This window comes from Ochotona princeps, chromosome X (genome assembly GCF_030435755.1).
Source record: "Ochotona princeps isolate mOchPri1 chromosome X, mOchPri1.hap1, whole genome shotgun sequence".
NCBI lineage: Eukaryota > Metazoa > Chordata > Mammalia > Lagomorpha > Ochotonidae > Ochotona > Ochotona princeps.
This window is the reverse complement of record NC_080865.1, coordinates 77,079,731-77,096,351: the sequence shown is the minus strand read 5'-3', so window position 1 is coordinate 77,096,351 and position 16,621 is coordinate 77,079,731. Positions and strand designations below refer to the sequence as shown.

At 35.9% G+C, this 16,621-nt stretch overlaps 1 protein-coding gene across 1 annotated transcript in view; it reads right to left on the bottom strand.

Moving 5' to 3' along the window:
• Positions 1-16,621, bottom strand: part of HTR2C (5-hydroxytryptamine receptor 2C) — a 214,302-nt gene that overhangs the window by 4,726 nt on the left and 192,955 nt on the right. Inside the window, exon 5 of the mRNA XM_004590205.2 lies at positions 10,892-11,092. Coding sequence (XP_004590262.2) covers positions 10,892-11,092 — 201 coding nt within the window. The remainder of the gene's footprint in view (positions 1-10,891; positions 11,093-16,621) is intronic.

Genomic DNA, 16,621 nt, shown 5'->3' with positions numbered 1-16,621 from the left:
TGGTTCCCGGCTTGGGATCGGCGCATACCGGCCCATTGTGGCTCACTTGGGGAGTGAAACATCGGATGGAAGATCTTCTTCTCTGTCTCTCCTCCTCTCTGTATATCCGGCTTTCCAATAAAAATGAATAAATCTTTGAAAAAAAAAGTAATGGCCAAGATAGTTTAAAAAGGAGAAAGAGTCATAGTGAAATAATGAATCCCATTCCTATGGGGCATTTAGTGCACTTTGTTTTGGAATACTGAGACAGAGTGCTTTGAGAGACTGGCCTACAGGCAGAAAATATCAACAAGCATTTGCGAGCCAAAGGTGTTTTTGTGCCAGAGCATAAGTTAAGAAGTGTCCTGGAAACTTCCAGAGAGAGTTATGGTGGAGCTTGGAGAGGGCCTTTTTTCATGCATAGAGCTAACTTGCAAGAAATAGTAAATGTTTATATAATTTCTCTCTTCTGCCCACAGTAAACTGAAGCCTAGGAAAATGAAGACAGTCCTGTAAGAGTCCAGCAGTGATTACTAGGATCCAGGACTGGCAGGTGTGAGCACACCAAGACGGGTGCTGACTTCAGTGAACACACAAGCAACTGTGAAAAACCCCAAACTGAAAGCCCTTTACAGACGATTTTAACCCTTAGTCAGCTATGGAATGTTCGGCTGGGTGATCAAGAGAGGAAAGATAGTCGCTAAATTTTTGCTAGAGTTGGTTGAGGTTATTGATCAGTGTTTAATATCTGGAAAGACACAAGAGTACATTTAGAAAGGGATAAACCTCGTTTCTTACACATTGAAACTCCAAAATATTGGTCTTTACTGTCAAGAGAGCCCAAGAGATAGTGTGAGAAGTGACAAAAGATGGGACAAGACTTTTAGCTATCAGTCCGTGTCCACCTACTACATTGAACATAGGCATGATATTCAAGAAAATAAGGAAGGCTGAAAATGCTAGGAGGCTGTGGGGCTGCTTCAGTGGCATATCAGATTAAGCCTCTAACTATGATACTGGCATCCCAGCAGGTTGAAGTTCCAGCTGCTTCACTTCCTATCGAGGTCCCTACTAATACACCTGAGAAAGCAGTGGAAGATGGCCCAAGTGCTTGGGCCCTGTGCCCATGTGGAAGACTTTCAACGATTGGCCTTTTCATAATATTAAGCATTGTTCGTTAATTTTGGGTTAGATGTTGATACTGTAGTATATAGAAAAATACATCTAATAATTTTAGAAATCTATACTTATGGGTGAATGATTTTAATGTCTAAAATTTTTCAGATTACTTTGGGAGGGAGAAATGGATAGATAGCAGTGTGGATGACACAAGAGTGTCTAGAAATTTGTAAGTCAATTGGAGCTAGATAAGCACATGGAATTTTTATAATATAATTTATTTGGTATATCATTTTACTTTTATAATCGTTGACAACTCTCCATTAAATTTTAAAAGTTAAGAAAAATACAGGGCCTAGCACAGCAGCCTAGTGGCTAAAGTCGAAGTCTAACACGTGCTAAGTAGGATCCCATATGGGCAATGGTTCATATCCTGACTATTCCACTTCCCATCCAGCTCCTTGCTTGTGGCCTGGGAAAGCAGTCAAGGAGGCCCAATGCCTTGGGACCCTGCACCCACGTGGGAGACCCATAAGAGGTTCCTGGCTTTGGATTGGTGCAGCCCTGGACATTGCAGCCACTTGGGGAGTGAATCAGGGGATGGAAAATCTTGTTCTCTGTCTCTCCTCCTCTCTATATATCTGAATTTCCAATGAAAATAAAATAAATCTTAATAAAAAAACAAATAAGGTGTTGGTTCATTCTCCAAATGCTCACAGTGGTTGGGGCTGGGTAAGGCTGAAGCCAAAGGGCTGGAAGTGTGTCCACATTTCCCCATGATGGGCAGGGATCCCAGTACTTCAGCCATCACTTTCCACCACTACAGTACACAAAATGCAGAGTCTGGACTTGAACTAAAGGACTCTGAGAAGGGACAGGAGTGCCTGCGTCACTAGGCATCACTTGTGCCACTTGCCTCAGAAAAGACAATTTCTGACGAAATCTGTTATGGCTTCCCAGGATCCAATAGGAAGAAAAGCTGAGGGTGCCAGATGGGAGATAGAGAGCCTGAGGCTACAAAGTCTGGGGAATTTGCCTTCATTCTGGATGCATCCTGACTCACAGATATACCTATACATGGAGAATCAATGTCCCTTATGAAGTGCTACAAGAATCTTCTAGGTTTTCCTAGAAACACCAGAAGTCTCTAGGGAAAGTTCCACATACTGACATGATTCAGCCCAGTTCAAGAGTACTATGAACCTGCTGCTATTAAAAGACATGTTCACTTTCTCCAGGGACTCAAAGTAAATCTCATAAAGGAGCACAAAGAGAGGCTAAGATAGTCACTGGAGATGAGCTGAAGTCATTGCTACATATGTGAGGCCAATTTTTATCCCTGATACATGCTTGGGTAATTTCACATATGTTGCAGAATGGTTGACTCTAATTGGTGCTATCTATTGAGTCCTTCTTAGGTGTCAAGTCATAGTCATGAATATTACTGATGTTAGAGATATAAAACATGGCAAATTGATCAAAATCCCTCTGAGATAGGAATTACTTGGGGAAGTGGCTTAACCACTTTATCAAGTCTATACCATCATTAAGTTCCCTTGATTTTGAGAAGCCATGAACACAGTCAACAAAATAATAAATCATTCAAGTTATTTTGATACCTGTAAATTTTAAAATTGTAAATGGCAGTAATGGCAAAAGAAACAGCATTAGTAATACTATACCATGCATATACCTATTGAAGGCCTAAACATTAAAAAGTTCAGTGTGAGCAGTTCTCAGAGCGTGGTGCCAGGACATGTTTCTCTGAAACTAGACAGTAAATACAATTTAGAAATAGTAAACCAATGCCTAGCTTCTTGCTGATTTTTTTCAAGTTAGAGTTTACTCTTCATGAAATATTGGTTATGTTAACAGTAAGTTGGCTTTTTATTGTTACTTGAAATGATTTAAAAATATTTCATGCATGTCTCAGTTTTAATTTCTAACACCATATGTATCAATAGATAAAATCCTCATGAACAAAAGTTCTTGGGATTCTTCAATTATTTTGAGGAAAATAATAGAGATCCTGACAGTAAAAAGCTTGAAAACTGCTCTTCAGTGCTAATAAAGTTATTTAACTTCTGGAAAATTAAGTTCAATAAACAAGTAAAGGTGGTAGCACCTCTAATTCAGCCAATACTAAGTTATGTGATTATATTACCAAGTCAATATAAGCAATAGTAATAGCAATACCTGCAACATACTTAACATGCACTAGCCCATTTATAAATATTTGCTTTTCATAGACATTCTAAAAGACATTCATTTTTCATGAGGTTAATTTCAGAGAAATTAAGCAAAGTTAGCAAATTTAATGGAGCAAGATTTGAAAATTTTAAATCCTTGGTTTGCTAAAGGAGGAAAAGTCAAAATGAACTGCAATGGAAAATATTCAGTAGCAACAAAAGTAATTGCAATAATAACGAATATCTTTTCACGAATGCTTACACTTAGCCACACAGAGAGCCAAGTCTTTTATAGATTTTTATAAAAACCTCTTTTATTCGAGCCAGACAGAGGGCATACAAAAAGTTATCAGGTAGAATTACTTCATCTCTCTGAAGTTAGCTTCAATAATCTATATCATCTTTCTTAGAAGGTTAGAAACAACAAAGTAATAATTCATGTGCTACTTAAACTCCCAGGTGCTAATTCAAGTAATACACAACTAAAGTATGAATTATACCATTTATGCAAATCCTGAAATGCAGTTATCATGTATTAATTCCTTAAACTTCATAAACATATAAATCTTATATAGCATTTTAGAAATATTGAATTCAGTAACATGATTATAGCTTGTTTTACTGAAAATTAGTGCTACTATTTTATCAAAAGTGTACATATTTACTATTTTATCGAAAATATATGACTACTAAAATAACTACCACTAACAGTAATGTCCCTACTAACACTACAACTACTAATTCATTCATTGAGTGCTCCTGAGTGCTTACTGGCTGTAGTACTTTATCTGCATTATTCGACATGCACTATCTCATTATAACCTCATATAAATCTGTTATTTGATAAAATTACCGAAAAGAAGATAAGTTCAGAGGATATGTAAATATGCTTGCTTCCTAAAGCCTTGAATTCAAGCAACACAGATTCATTACTTTAAAACCATCAGATAATAATAACATTTCTGAGAGTTGAAGATACATATTTCTTTCAAGATTTTATGTCTTTGAAACTGTGATGTGTTTTATCGTTGATGGTGCCTTACAATAATGATAGGCCAGACATCATAATCACAGAGTACTTGTCACTGTTGGTACTTGTGTGAACCTGATCTGAAAAATTTTCTTTGACATGAACCAGTAAGATCAAAACTACCACCAGCAACATTTGCAAAATGAATGTCAGCACCATTAAAATAATTCAGTGCAATTAAAGAATTATATAATAACAACAAAAGGAAGGTTGCTTTCTGAAGAAAATAGCCTCAATAATTTCAAATGCTGCAGAGTGTTCTAGAACTTGAAACACTTTCTCTTAGACAATGAGACCACTGGTGATTACAGAGAGCATTATTGCAGTGAAATAGTGAAGATATTTTGCCAAGGAACAAGTAATAAAGGATGATGGAGAAGAAATTATAGAATAAACTTCCATAGCAGATGCAAGCCAGCCATATACAGAGATCCAATATTTGCCTTCTCCTCCACTGAGATTCTCCCAAGCAGCCACATTTACAGGTCAATGCACTAAGAACACAGTGGGGTATTTCCAATAGGTGTAGCAACAAAACTTGGAGGAAGAATAAGGAGGAAACATGGGGTGACTGAGGCTTCAGGGGAGAGGGTGAAAAGGAGAGCAGAGATCGAGCTCAAGTGCGCCGTGCCCAGGGGAGATCCTTCCCAGGGAGGAATCCTACCATGTTAAACTAGCTGCTCTGTCAGGGGAGTTTCCTCAAGACATAGGGCTCGGACACTTCAGAGAGGTGAACCTGCATGGTTCCTCTCAAATCCTCAGAGTAGGGATTGAGATGAGCACATGCCATCTTGAGAAGGAAGTTGTTTGCCTATCTTCTTCCCAACGCCCTCAGAGACAGTCCAGTGTTCTAGCAGGGCAGACTGAGTTCCACAGGTTCAACTGGGATCCCTGGAATGCAGGTCCACACAGTATTCTGTGCTCTGGAGGACAGTGGAGGCACTGCAGATGGAGAGGCATCTAGTATTCTATAATAGAGAGCCATCCTGTTTCCCACTATCCCCCACCAACAACCCCCAAACCTAGGAAACACTTGGACTGTGGCTGGGTTCTCGGCACCTACCTAGTCTGAGTGTGGTGACTCAGAACTCTATGAACTTAGCAGAGTTCAACTGTGGGGTCAGGGAACACACAATGGAGAGAATTGTTATTCTGGGGGGTGTACATACCTGGATGAGTCACATACATTGACCCTATGGGTTCACTTTAAATAATATGCTTATATTTCTACGGCAACACAAGAGCTAAAGTGGATTTAAACAATAAAAAGCAAAACCAGAGACATCACAACACCAGACTTCCAGAAATACCGGCAACAAGGCTATTATAATAGAATCTATCCAGTATTCACACAAAAGTAGTCACATAGACCAATGAAACAGAATGGAAACTTTAGAAATTAATTAACACATCTACAGCCAACTAATCTTTGACAAATGAATTAGCATCATTCCCTGGAGCAATGGCAGTCTTGTCAATAAATGTCCTGTAAAACTGGGTTTCCACATTCAAATGTTTGTAATAAGATGCCTACTTTTCACCTTATACAAAAGTGGACTCACAGTGGATCAAGGATCTAAACTTAAGTCTTGAAATCATCAAATTGCTACAGGAAAACATAAGGGGAACACTTCAAGACATAAGCCTATGCATGTGAAGGCTTCTTGGATAGGATCCCAGAAGCACAGACAATGAAAGCAAAAATAGAAAAATGGGATGACATCAAGTTAAGAAGTTTCTACACAGCGAAAGAAAAATTTAACAAAATTGTTTGTCAACTGACAGATTAGGAGAAAACATTTGTAAATTATGCATTATGATGAATAATCAGAATATATAAGAAGCTCAAAAAATTAAAACAAAACAAGAAATCTAGTTAAGATTTGGGCAAAGAATGTGAACAGGCATTTTTCAAAGGATGAAATGGTATTAGATACATGAGAAAATGCTCCAAATCACTAGCTATCAGAGAAATGTAAATAAAAATCACATTCCAGTTAGAATGGCTATAATCACTGTTGACAGATATGTAAGCAACTTAGTTGTTCATTAACAGATAGACGAAGAAACCATGGTTATAAAAAATGGAGCACTATGAAGCCAAAAGGGAGGGAGTAATTTTCCCAATATGAGACAACATGTATGAACCTGACAAATGTATGCTAAAGAAATAAGCGAGCTACAGAAAGAAATATGTGCATATGTGAAATTTAGCAAAGTTGAGCTCATAGAAATAGAAAACAGGATAGGATATGACACTGGTGGTGGGGAAGGAGGATTACGGATAAAATGGCATAAGGTTTCAGATACACATGAAAAGCAGAGGAAATTGTAGATTGATTTCTGAATATATAAAGTCATCAAACTTGAGTTGCAATGACATTGAAAAACTGAATAGATCAATAATCAAGACTGAGATTGATCAATAATGAAGAATCTCCTAAGAAAGAAAGATTCTGGAGTATATGGCATCGCTGATAAATTCTGCTGAACTTTTAAATAACTAGTTCCTAATTATTCTTAAACTGATAAAAAAAAATCTGAAAGGGAGAGAATCCTTCCAAATGCTTTCTATAATAGCCTTAATTCCAAAACTAGAAAAAAGATACAATAAAGAAAGAGAACTATAAACAAATATCCTTGCAAAAATCTTCCAAAAACTTTAGCTAATTGAATGAAACACTATATCAAAATGATCATCCATCTGGATCAGGTAAGAATGAACCAGAGATCAGAGATGTTTCAACATATACAAATCACTAGATGTGAAGAATAAGATCATATGATTATTCCAAAAGATGCAAAGAAAACATTCAATAAAATACAATATCTTTCATAATAAAAAAATCTAAAAAAAATGAGTGTTGAAGGACTATTCCACAACATAATAAATATAATGTATGACAACCCATAGCCAGAATTGCATTGAATGGGAAAACTGGAAGCATTTTCACTAAAATTTGGAATCAGTCAAGGATGTTTACTCTTACTATTACTATTCAGTATAATTGAAGAAGTTTTAGGCAGAGCCATTAGGTAAGAAAAATAAAATTAAGAGATACAAATTAGAAAGGAAAAAGTCAGATTATCCCTGTTTGTAAATGGCACATTCATACAGGAGAACCAAAAGACCCTAAGAGACTATTAGAATTTGTAAGAAAGTTTGACATAGTTGCTGCATATAAAATCCACACACCAAGATCAGCTACATCTGTATGCACAAGAGCTTGTATGATCAGTCCCAATCACAATAGTTACAATTCAAAAATAAATATCTGAGAATACATTAACATAGGAAGTGAAAGATAGCTGCAATGAAATTATACATTAAGGAAAGAAATTGAAGATGACAAAAATATGAGAAAATCTTCCACATTTATGGATTGAAAGATTTAATATTATCAAAACGTTCATAGCACCTAAATAAATGTACAGGTTCAAGGCAATCCCAATAAAAACACTAAGGATATTCTATGAAAATCTTGAAAAAAATGATTCAAAAACTTATAGGGAAGCACAAGAGATCCTGAATAGCCAAAGCAATCTTAAACAACATAAACAAAACTTGGGATTTAAAACCAGATTTTATAATCTACTATACAGCTATTGTAATAAAAAATAGTTTAGTACTGGCATGAAAATGATGGATGGAACAAACTAGAAACACCATCAATTAATTTACTCACCCACAAACAACCAATTTTTGACAAACACACTAAAACACTTACTGGAGATGGGGAAGTCTCTTAAAAAAATGGTGTTGGGCGAACTCTATATGAAACAAAAGCCTTACCTTACATCCTGAACAAAGATCAACTCACAATGGATAAAGGATCTAAATCTCACACTGGAAACCTTCATGTTGTAAGAGGACTACATGGGGGAAACATTGCAAGACATAAGCCTAGCAATGATGGCTTGACTAAGATCCAAAACCACAGACAATAAAAGCAAAAATAGGCAAATAGTATTATGTCAAACTAAGAAGCTTCTGTGCTTCAAAGAAAACACTGACCAAAGTGAACCAGTGACCAGCAATTTAAGAGAAAATATTTGCCAACAATACATCTGATAAAGGATTATTATCTAAAATATACAATGAGCACAAGAAACTCAGCAAAATCAATAATCCTGTTAAGAAATGGATAAAGGACAAGTAAAGGTATTCTTCAAAGTATGAAATACAAATGGCCAACAGACACATGTAAAATTTCTCATGGTCACTATCCATCAGGAAAATGCAAAAATGCAAACAGCAAAAAAATAAGTGCTGATGAGGATGTGGAGAAATAGTACCTTGTGGAAATTTAAGCTGGAACTAGGGTCAGATTGGATTGAGCCAGGCTGAAGTACCCAGTGGTAGATGCTGAAGTGAGGCAAGTCATGCCAGTCTGGGGACAGTGGGTACTGGATCCATGAGCAAAGGGAGTGGGGGAGTTCGGTGGGAGCCTGATGGCCTGACCCAGGTTCTAGGGCCCAACTACACAGTGGATTTTGGAGCCAGGTGGAGGGCGGGGGAGGGACAAGGGGAAAGTAACCTGGCCCATGTCCTTGGGCTTGCCTGTGAGGTGAGTGCCAGGTCCATGAGTACTGGGAGCAGGGAATCTGGTGAGGCCTGGGGTGCCAGACTTGTGTCCTTGAGCCCACGTGTGTGGTTGGTGCAGGAGCTTCATTTGGGTCTCCCACGTGGGTGCTGGGCCCAGGTACTTGGGGCATGCTCTGCTGCTTCCCCAGTTGTTGCATTAGCAGGGAGCTGGATTGAAGTGGAGCAGCAACTGTGGCCTTTATGCCTCAGTATTCCCAGCTACACTGTGGGGACATAAAACCTGCTTGACAAGTAGTTGTGGTTAGTAGAACCACAGAACTCACAGAACCCTTGAACTCACAGAACCCTTGGGGACCCTCTGTTGTGGACTGAACTCACAGAACCCTTGGGGACTCCCTGAAATCACAGAACCCCCTGAACTCACACACCCCTTGGGGACCCTCTGTTGTGGACTGTGCTCACTGGCTGTGTATTTCAGGGGATATATAATGAAAGTGTAGCGGGGACTGATATGTTCAGATATGGAGGCAAAATGCTGTATGTCTCTATGCATACAGAACAAAGATGGACTCCCAGTGAAAGAATTGAATACATCCTAACAGTAAGATGATGGATTCTCTGACAATGCCCATGCCTACGTTGTCAGAAGATACTTCAATAACAGCATGATGGACTTGTGACTGTTCATGAAGGAGATCCATTGTAAAACTAGAGGGGAAATCAATGGGGGTGGGAGGGACCTTTGGGAAGGGAACAGGCACCACCAGAGCCTATGCATCATGAAACAAAATATTTTCAAATGTGAAAACAAGAGTTAATGAAGTGAAGATGGAGACTTGCTGTCATTATGGTGTCTGAGAGGTAGTTCTGATGAGAAGTCTTTGGGTCCCTGGGAGTTTGCCCTCATAAAGGGGTTGATTATTTAAGTTGTTCTTGGCCCAGCTTCCGTTTCAGCTCCCTGGCTTCCCATATAGTCATTCCTCCTTGGTGGCTTGGCTGATGTCCTTAGTATTATAATTTAATTTATTCCACCTATTTATTGTACAGGTACCATAATACTGGTATAGTTTTCGAGGAGGTCTTTGGATTGAAGGAAGTAAAAATTGTAAAGTTTGAGTTTGTAATCGAATTGTGTATACAAATTCCTTTTATTTAGAGAATTGTCATGGCTTTTTATCAAAAGGGGCCTGTACCACACACAAAAATCTACAATATAGTAAGATAAATACTTCAACTTAGTTGATCAATAAACACAAAGTCAAAATTTTTACATGATATGAATGAATGTTGAATATATAGAGGTCTTTATCTTGCTATAAACTACCTGAACCTTTTCTATGTTTGAAGAGAAACTAATGGAAAGCAATGTAAACTCAGGTGCAAGAAAAAAAAAGAATACAGATTGAAAAAGCCCTAAATTTCAACTGGCTAAGGTACTTCAGAATATCTTAAGTATAAGCAATATGAGAATGATTTCTTCCCAGTTAATTTCCCCCAAGTGATTAAATCAACTAATTGCTTTCTTCTCACTTGGTATAACCAGAATTCAAAATGACAATTAAATCTTACAGAAAATAGAATATCTTAGATTTGATAGTACATAAATGTACATTTCACTTTAAACAGATTCAGATTGCATCAAAAAATTTCCATTGGAAAAGATGTCAATATAGCTTTTCTAAGATTTAAATTTTACATTTTGAAAATTTAGTTTAATTTATACCTTTACATCGTCACAGCATTTGAATTGACTCAATTATTTTGTATCTGTGTTGCAGAATTCACTGTCATATTAGCACATAAAACAATTTCAGTAGCATAAACTTAAAATTAAATAGTCATAGACATTACATGCTTTTCATTATTTTTAACCTAATTATCAGATAAATAGGTTAAGAATAATTCTCTTAAACAACCCGATTTAAACGCAACGTTACCAGTCGAAGTCTGTGCGTTGTTCACAGTACATAATCCGAAGGTATTGAGCATAGCCGCTGCAATTCTAATGGCCAAGAAAGTTTTATTTACCTATAGAAATTGCCCAAACGATAGCAATCTTCATGATGGCCTTAGTCCGCGAATTGAAACGGCTATGCTCAATAGGATTACGTATTGCTACATACCGATCCAGCGATATAGCGCAGAGGTGCATGATGGACGCTGTTGAAAATAACACATCCAAAGATATCCAGACGGGGCACAAATATCTAGGTAGTGGCCAGACATAGTCTGAAAGAGAAAAGAGAGAAGACAAGAATATGTCATACAAATCGTAATCTCTAGTTTTAAATGATAGTCTACGTAGTTTTTCCTCCGATACAATTTTTAAACGAGGTCAAATTTGGGAAATGTTACTTTCCATAGTGATGATGATGAGGAGGATACCTCAATATCCACATTATCCACATGAACTTTCATTGAGATAAACATTACATTACGTAAAATTAACCACCTTGGTGTGCACGATTCAACAGCTTAGCACATTCACAATGTCATGCAGCCACCACTCGTCTCTAGCACAGCTCTGAAGCATGTCATCACTCTGAAAGGAAACCGCTTACTGGTTTCAACGTCACTGCGCATTCTTTTTTTCGACCAGTGACAGTCTCCAATCTGACTTTTCCCTTTATAAGTTTGCCAAATCTGTATGTTTCATATGAATAGAATTGTATGGTTTGTGACATACCATGCCTCATTTTCTTCACTTAGCACATAGTTTGGTTCGCCCATTTGTAATATTCATAAGTATTTGATTTCTTTATTTGGATGATACTACAATCACTTGAAGTTCTTCGGATGCTCTTGCAATTTGCAAATTGAGTAATTTTCTTAATTTCTTCTTATGGATTATTCATTGCTCTGCAAAGAACTACATCTGATTCTGATGTGCTGATCTTGAATCCTGATACCTTCCTGAGTTCATTAATTAAATATATGCTTTTAATGTTTGAATTCTTTGTGGTTTTTTGCATGTAAGAGCATGTTATCTACAAATAGAGAATATTTGTTTCTTCCTCTCCAATTTTCCTCTGATTTCCTTTACTTGTCTAATGGTTTTAAGTAGAATTTCCAATACAGCGTTGACCAGAAGAAGTGAAAATGAGCCTGCTACATTTTTTCCTTTGATGTTAGAGGGAAATTAGGCAATTTTCCACTGTTGATTACAATATAAGTTGTGGATGTTTCACAATTGCCTGTTACAATGTGGCGGAAGTTCCCCTCTATTCCTAGGTTAGTGACAGTTTTTAAATCATGAAAGGATAATAAATTTTACCAATGTTTTTTCTGTGCTAGCTGAAATGACCATGTAATTTGTGCAGTTTTAGTATATTAATATGATACATTACATTGATTTGAATTTTTTACTTTTTACTAATTATAAAGAAAACAGATTTCATGTATTTCATAGATTCAACTCTAAGATAACCACTCTTCCCTCCTTCAACACCTCCTTTGATCCTTTCCTTGTTTTTCTTTTACTTTTGGCAATAATATAAATTCAGTTTACTTTATAAACACAGGCTTAATGTACCACTAACAACAATACTCAACAAGTGAAAAATGGACCACTGTTCCAAAGGAATATAGACAAAGGGTAAAAATAATAAATTATAATGTATTACATTGATTTTATATTGAACTTCACTTACATTTCTGATATAAATTCAACTTGGTTATAACATAAAATCTGATGCGGAATTTCATCTCTTAGTACTTTGCTGAGGATGTTTGTTTACATATTTCATAAGTGATACTGACCTATTGTTTTTTCCGTGTGCTTTTGTCACCTGGCTTTGGTGTTGTGGTAAGGCTGATCTCCTGGAATGTGTTACACAGTGTTCCCTCGTCTTCTAGTTTTTGCAAGAGTTTGAAAAAGTTGGTGCTAACTTTTAAAAAATGTTTGGTAAACTTTACCAGTAAAATCATCTGGTCTTAATATTTCCCTGTTGGTAGGTTTTAAATTACAAATTCAAATGCCTTTTTTTGTTTAAAATTTCTTCACATTGGGTAGCTTTTGAGTTGCTAGGAATTTGTCTCCTTCATTTAGGTTATATATTTTATTGGAGAAAAAAGAGTTCATTATGTTGTTTTGTAATTTTTTTTATTAAAAAATTTATATAATGTTAGTAATAAAGCCCAGAATTCCAGTTTTAAATTTAGTGATCTGCGTCTTTATTTTTTGTTACTTTCACTAAGGGTTTGCTAGCTGTTTTGATCATCTCAAAGAATTAACTTTTATTAGCTTCTATTTTTTCCTATTCTCTATATTACATATTTGATTTTCATATTTACCGTCTCAGATCTTTTGATAGTTACAAAATATTGTTGTCTTTTTTCTTTTCTAATTTCTTATATATGACTAAGTTATTAACTTGTGATATTTATTCCATGTAAATTCAGCCATTTGCAGTTATAGATCTCCATCTAAGTACTGATTTTGCTGCATTCACTGATTTTTGGTAACCCTTTCATTACATTCTTCTGAAAACATTTTCTAATTTCATTTGCATTTTCTTTTTTCATCCATTGATGTTCAGTAGTGAGTGTGCTGTTTAGTTTCCTAGCATTTGTGAAATTTTCAATCATTTTATGTTGTTAATTTCTAGTTTCTCTCCATTTTGGTGATAGTACTATGAATATTTAAAATATATTAATATCTAGTTAGTGATTATACATATGGAATATATCAGAGCATGTTTGTTGATGTGTGGAATTTTCCACTCATTACTGATCTTCTGTCTAGTTGTTCTATTTTTTTGAAATGCTGGCACTAATGGTTCCAAGTATTATTATAGGTTGCCTTTTTTTCTCCCTTCGATTCTCTTAACTTTTCCTTTCTCCATTTTGTGGCTCTGCTGTTACATATGCATAAGAGGGATCGTCAAAATTTCTTAGTGACAGAAAGACAGGGCTGGGGGTCAGGTAAAAGCCAATGAACTCTGCAGATTTTCTGTGAGTGGCAAGAATCCAAGTACGTGGGTCATCCTCTGCTTCCTCCCATGCTCATTAAGCAGTTAGCTGAATCACTGCCCATATTTTAATAAACTTATCTTTTGATTCCATGTGTCCACAAACTTTCTGGAATACCTTACTATCTTTATGATTGCTTTATCTCTTTAATTGGATTGATTTTTCTTAAAAAATGTTAAGTCCTTCTTTGTTATGAAAGTGTTATCTTAAGTTGTATTTTAACTGGGACTAATTTAACCAATCCAGCTTTCTTTTGATTACTGTTTGCTTGTAATATCACTTATTTCCTTTCACTATCAACATACATAAGCTAGAAAGTCTAATGTGGATTTCTTCTTAATTGGATATAACTGTATCATATATTTTATCCTTTTTTCCTTTTACTTGAAGAGCTCAATCCATTCAAATTTAAAGAAGTTCCAGTTCAGAAATGATACTGCCAATATTTTCAATATGAAACATGCCATTATTTCCTCTCCTAATTAATCTTAAATAGTACCATTTGATTCCTTTCTTGTTCCTCTTTTTGTACTTTAAATTCATCCTTGGTGATTGACTTAGTGGCAGGTATGATTATCATTTTCCCTTTCTAACAATTAAGTTTTAATTAAAGATACTAGCTTTAACAATTTGCAAGTTTTTTGCCCCTAACACTTTCATCTTTTCTGTTACTATTGTTACAAATTTCATATTTACACAGTTTGTATTCATTGACATAGATTTACAATTTTGTGATGTATTTACCTTTTAAAACAAATAGGTATTAAAAGAGGAGTGACAATGCAATAGTACAATTCTACTGAATCCTAAATTTGTCTTGGAAGCTACTTTTGTTTCTCTTTATTTTCACATACCTTCAGGGTACCTTTAATATTTCCTTAGCATTTCCTTTAGGGTAGGTCAATGGTTGATTAACATCTTCAAGTTTTAATTATCAGGGAACATTTTTTCTACTTTTGTAGAATAATGTTGACAGATATTTAAAGGTAACTTAATGTTCATGGCCAATTCAATTATATAGAACATTTATTTTGGAACAATGTTTTTAAGAATTCATGTACATTTGTTTCATAATAACCACTTTCCAGAAAATTTTGCAAGTTCACTCATATAATTCTTGTTTGGCATATTTTGATATGTTACTCCCACTACTGGTTTTTGAGGAGAAATTTCTACTATTCCTGCTAAAAATCTTTCTTACAAACATACTTCAAAAAGTTCTTCAGAAAAAGAATTAAATATTAAGCTTATTTTGGTACAGGATTTTAAAAATTCATGTATTTCATCATACTATGCTTTTCCGACCACATTATGACATATGCAAAAATTTCAATTTTTTTTGCATGAAAATCAACATATTTTAATGTTATTTTCTGCATCTTTTTGAGGTACCATTGTGGTAAATTAGTTATCTTTTGCAACTTTCAGATTCTCTCCTTATTTTTGAACATTTTTTAGTATAATATGTCATGGGATGGATTCCTTGAAGTAATTCCTGTTCAGTTCTTAGAGTTGAATTGCTGAATTGCTGAATCAAGTATTTCCTCAAGTTTGGGATGATTTTTGACCATTCTTTCTCTTCTTTTAAGATTTGTTTATTTTAATTGGAAAGGCAGACGTAGAGAGAAGAGAGACATGTACAGAAAGATCTTCCATCTGCTGGTTCACTCCCAAAATGGCCATAACAGCTGGAGCTGAGTTGATCCAAAGCCAGGAGCTAAAAGCCGAGAGCCTCTTCTGGGTCTTCCACTGGATGCAGGGGACTCTTCACTGCTTTCCCAGGCCGTAATCAGGATGCTGGATAGGAAATAGAGCAGCAGGGACACAAACCAAACTCTAATGGAATGCCAGTGCTTGCAGGTGAATTATTAGCCAGTTGGGCTATTGTACTAGGTCCTGGCCATTATTTTTTCAAATATTCTTTGTAATGTTTTCTTCCTATTAGTTTATTGGATTGCTATTCATATGCGCAGTCAACATGTCCTATAGAAATCTTGGGCAATGCTCATTGTTTTTCTTTCTCTCTCTTACTTTTCTTTATTTCTTCCTTCCTTTCTTCCCTTCAAATAGAACAATCATATGCTCAAATAGAATAATCATATGCTCCTCCTATATTTAACACTTCTGCATCTTTCTGAAGTGTTTTTAATCTCAGTTTCTATCATTTCAGCTTCAAATATTCTGTCTCATTTCTTTCCATAATGCTAAACCTTTAATAATACTGTTTTTCTTCCTTTTGTAGCCACTCACATCAATGTTCTATTAATTTAGTGGTCACATAATGTCTTCACAGTTTTCTTAAGTATCTGGGTAAAGAAAAAAAACATAAATACCATTTTTACAGGTTGGCTCTGTGTCCCTTCTTCAGTGTTTTCAACTCCTTCTTATACTCTATGTTCTGAGATTGAAGACCACTCAAGGTTCGGTTCAATGAGCAACATCTTCTCAGACTTTTTCCCAGCCTTCTTATAGTCCTGGGTATGTGTTTAGCTATTGCCATTCTCTGACAATATGGTGTCTTAAACGTAAAGTCTTAAGGTCAGGCTCAATGGCTAAAATCCTTGCCTTGCACATGTTGGGATTCCGTATGGGTGCACTAGTTCATGTCTCAGATGCTCCACTTCCCATCCTGCTTGTTACCTGGGAAATCAATGGATGATGATGGCCCAAAACCTGAACCCACATGGGAGACCCAGAAGGAGCTTCTCACATCTGACTTCAGATTGGCTCAGCTTCTGTCACTGTGGACACTTGGGGAGTGAACCAGTGGGCATAAGATCTTTCTCT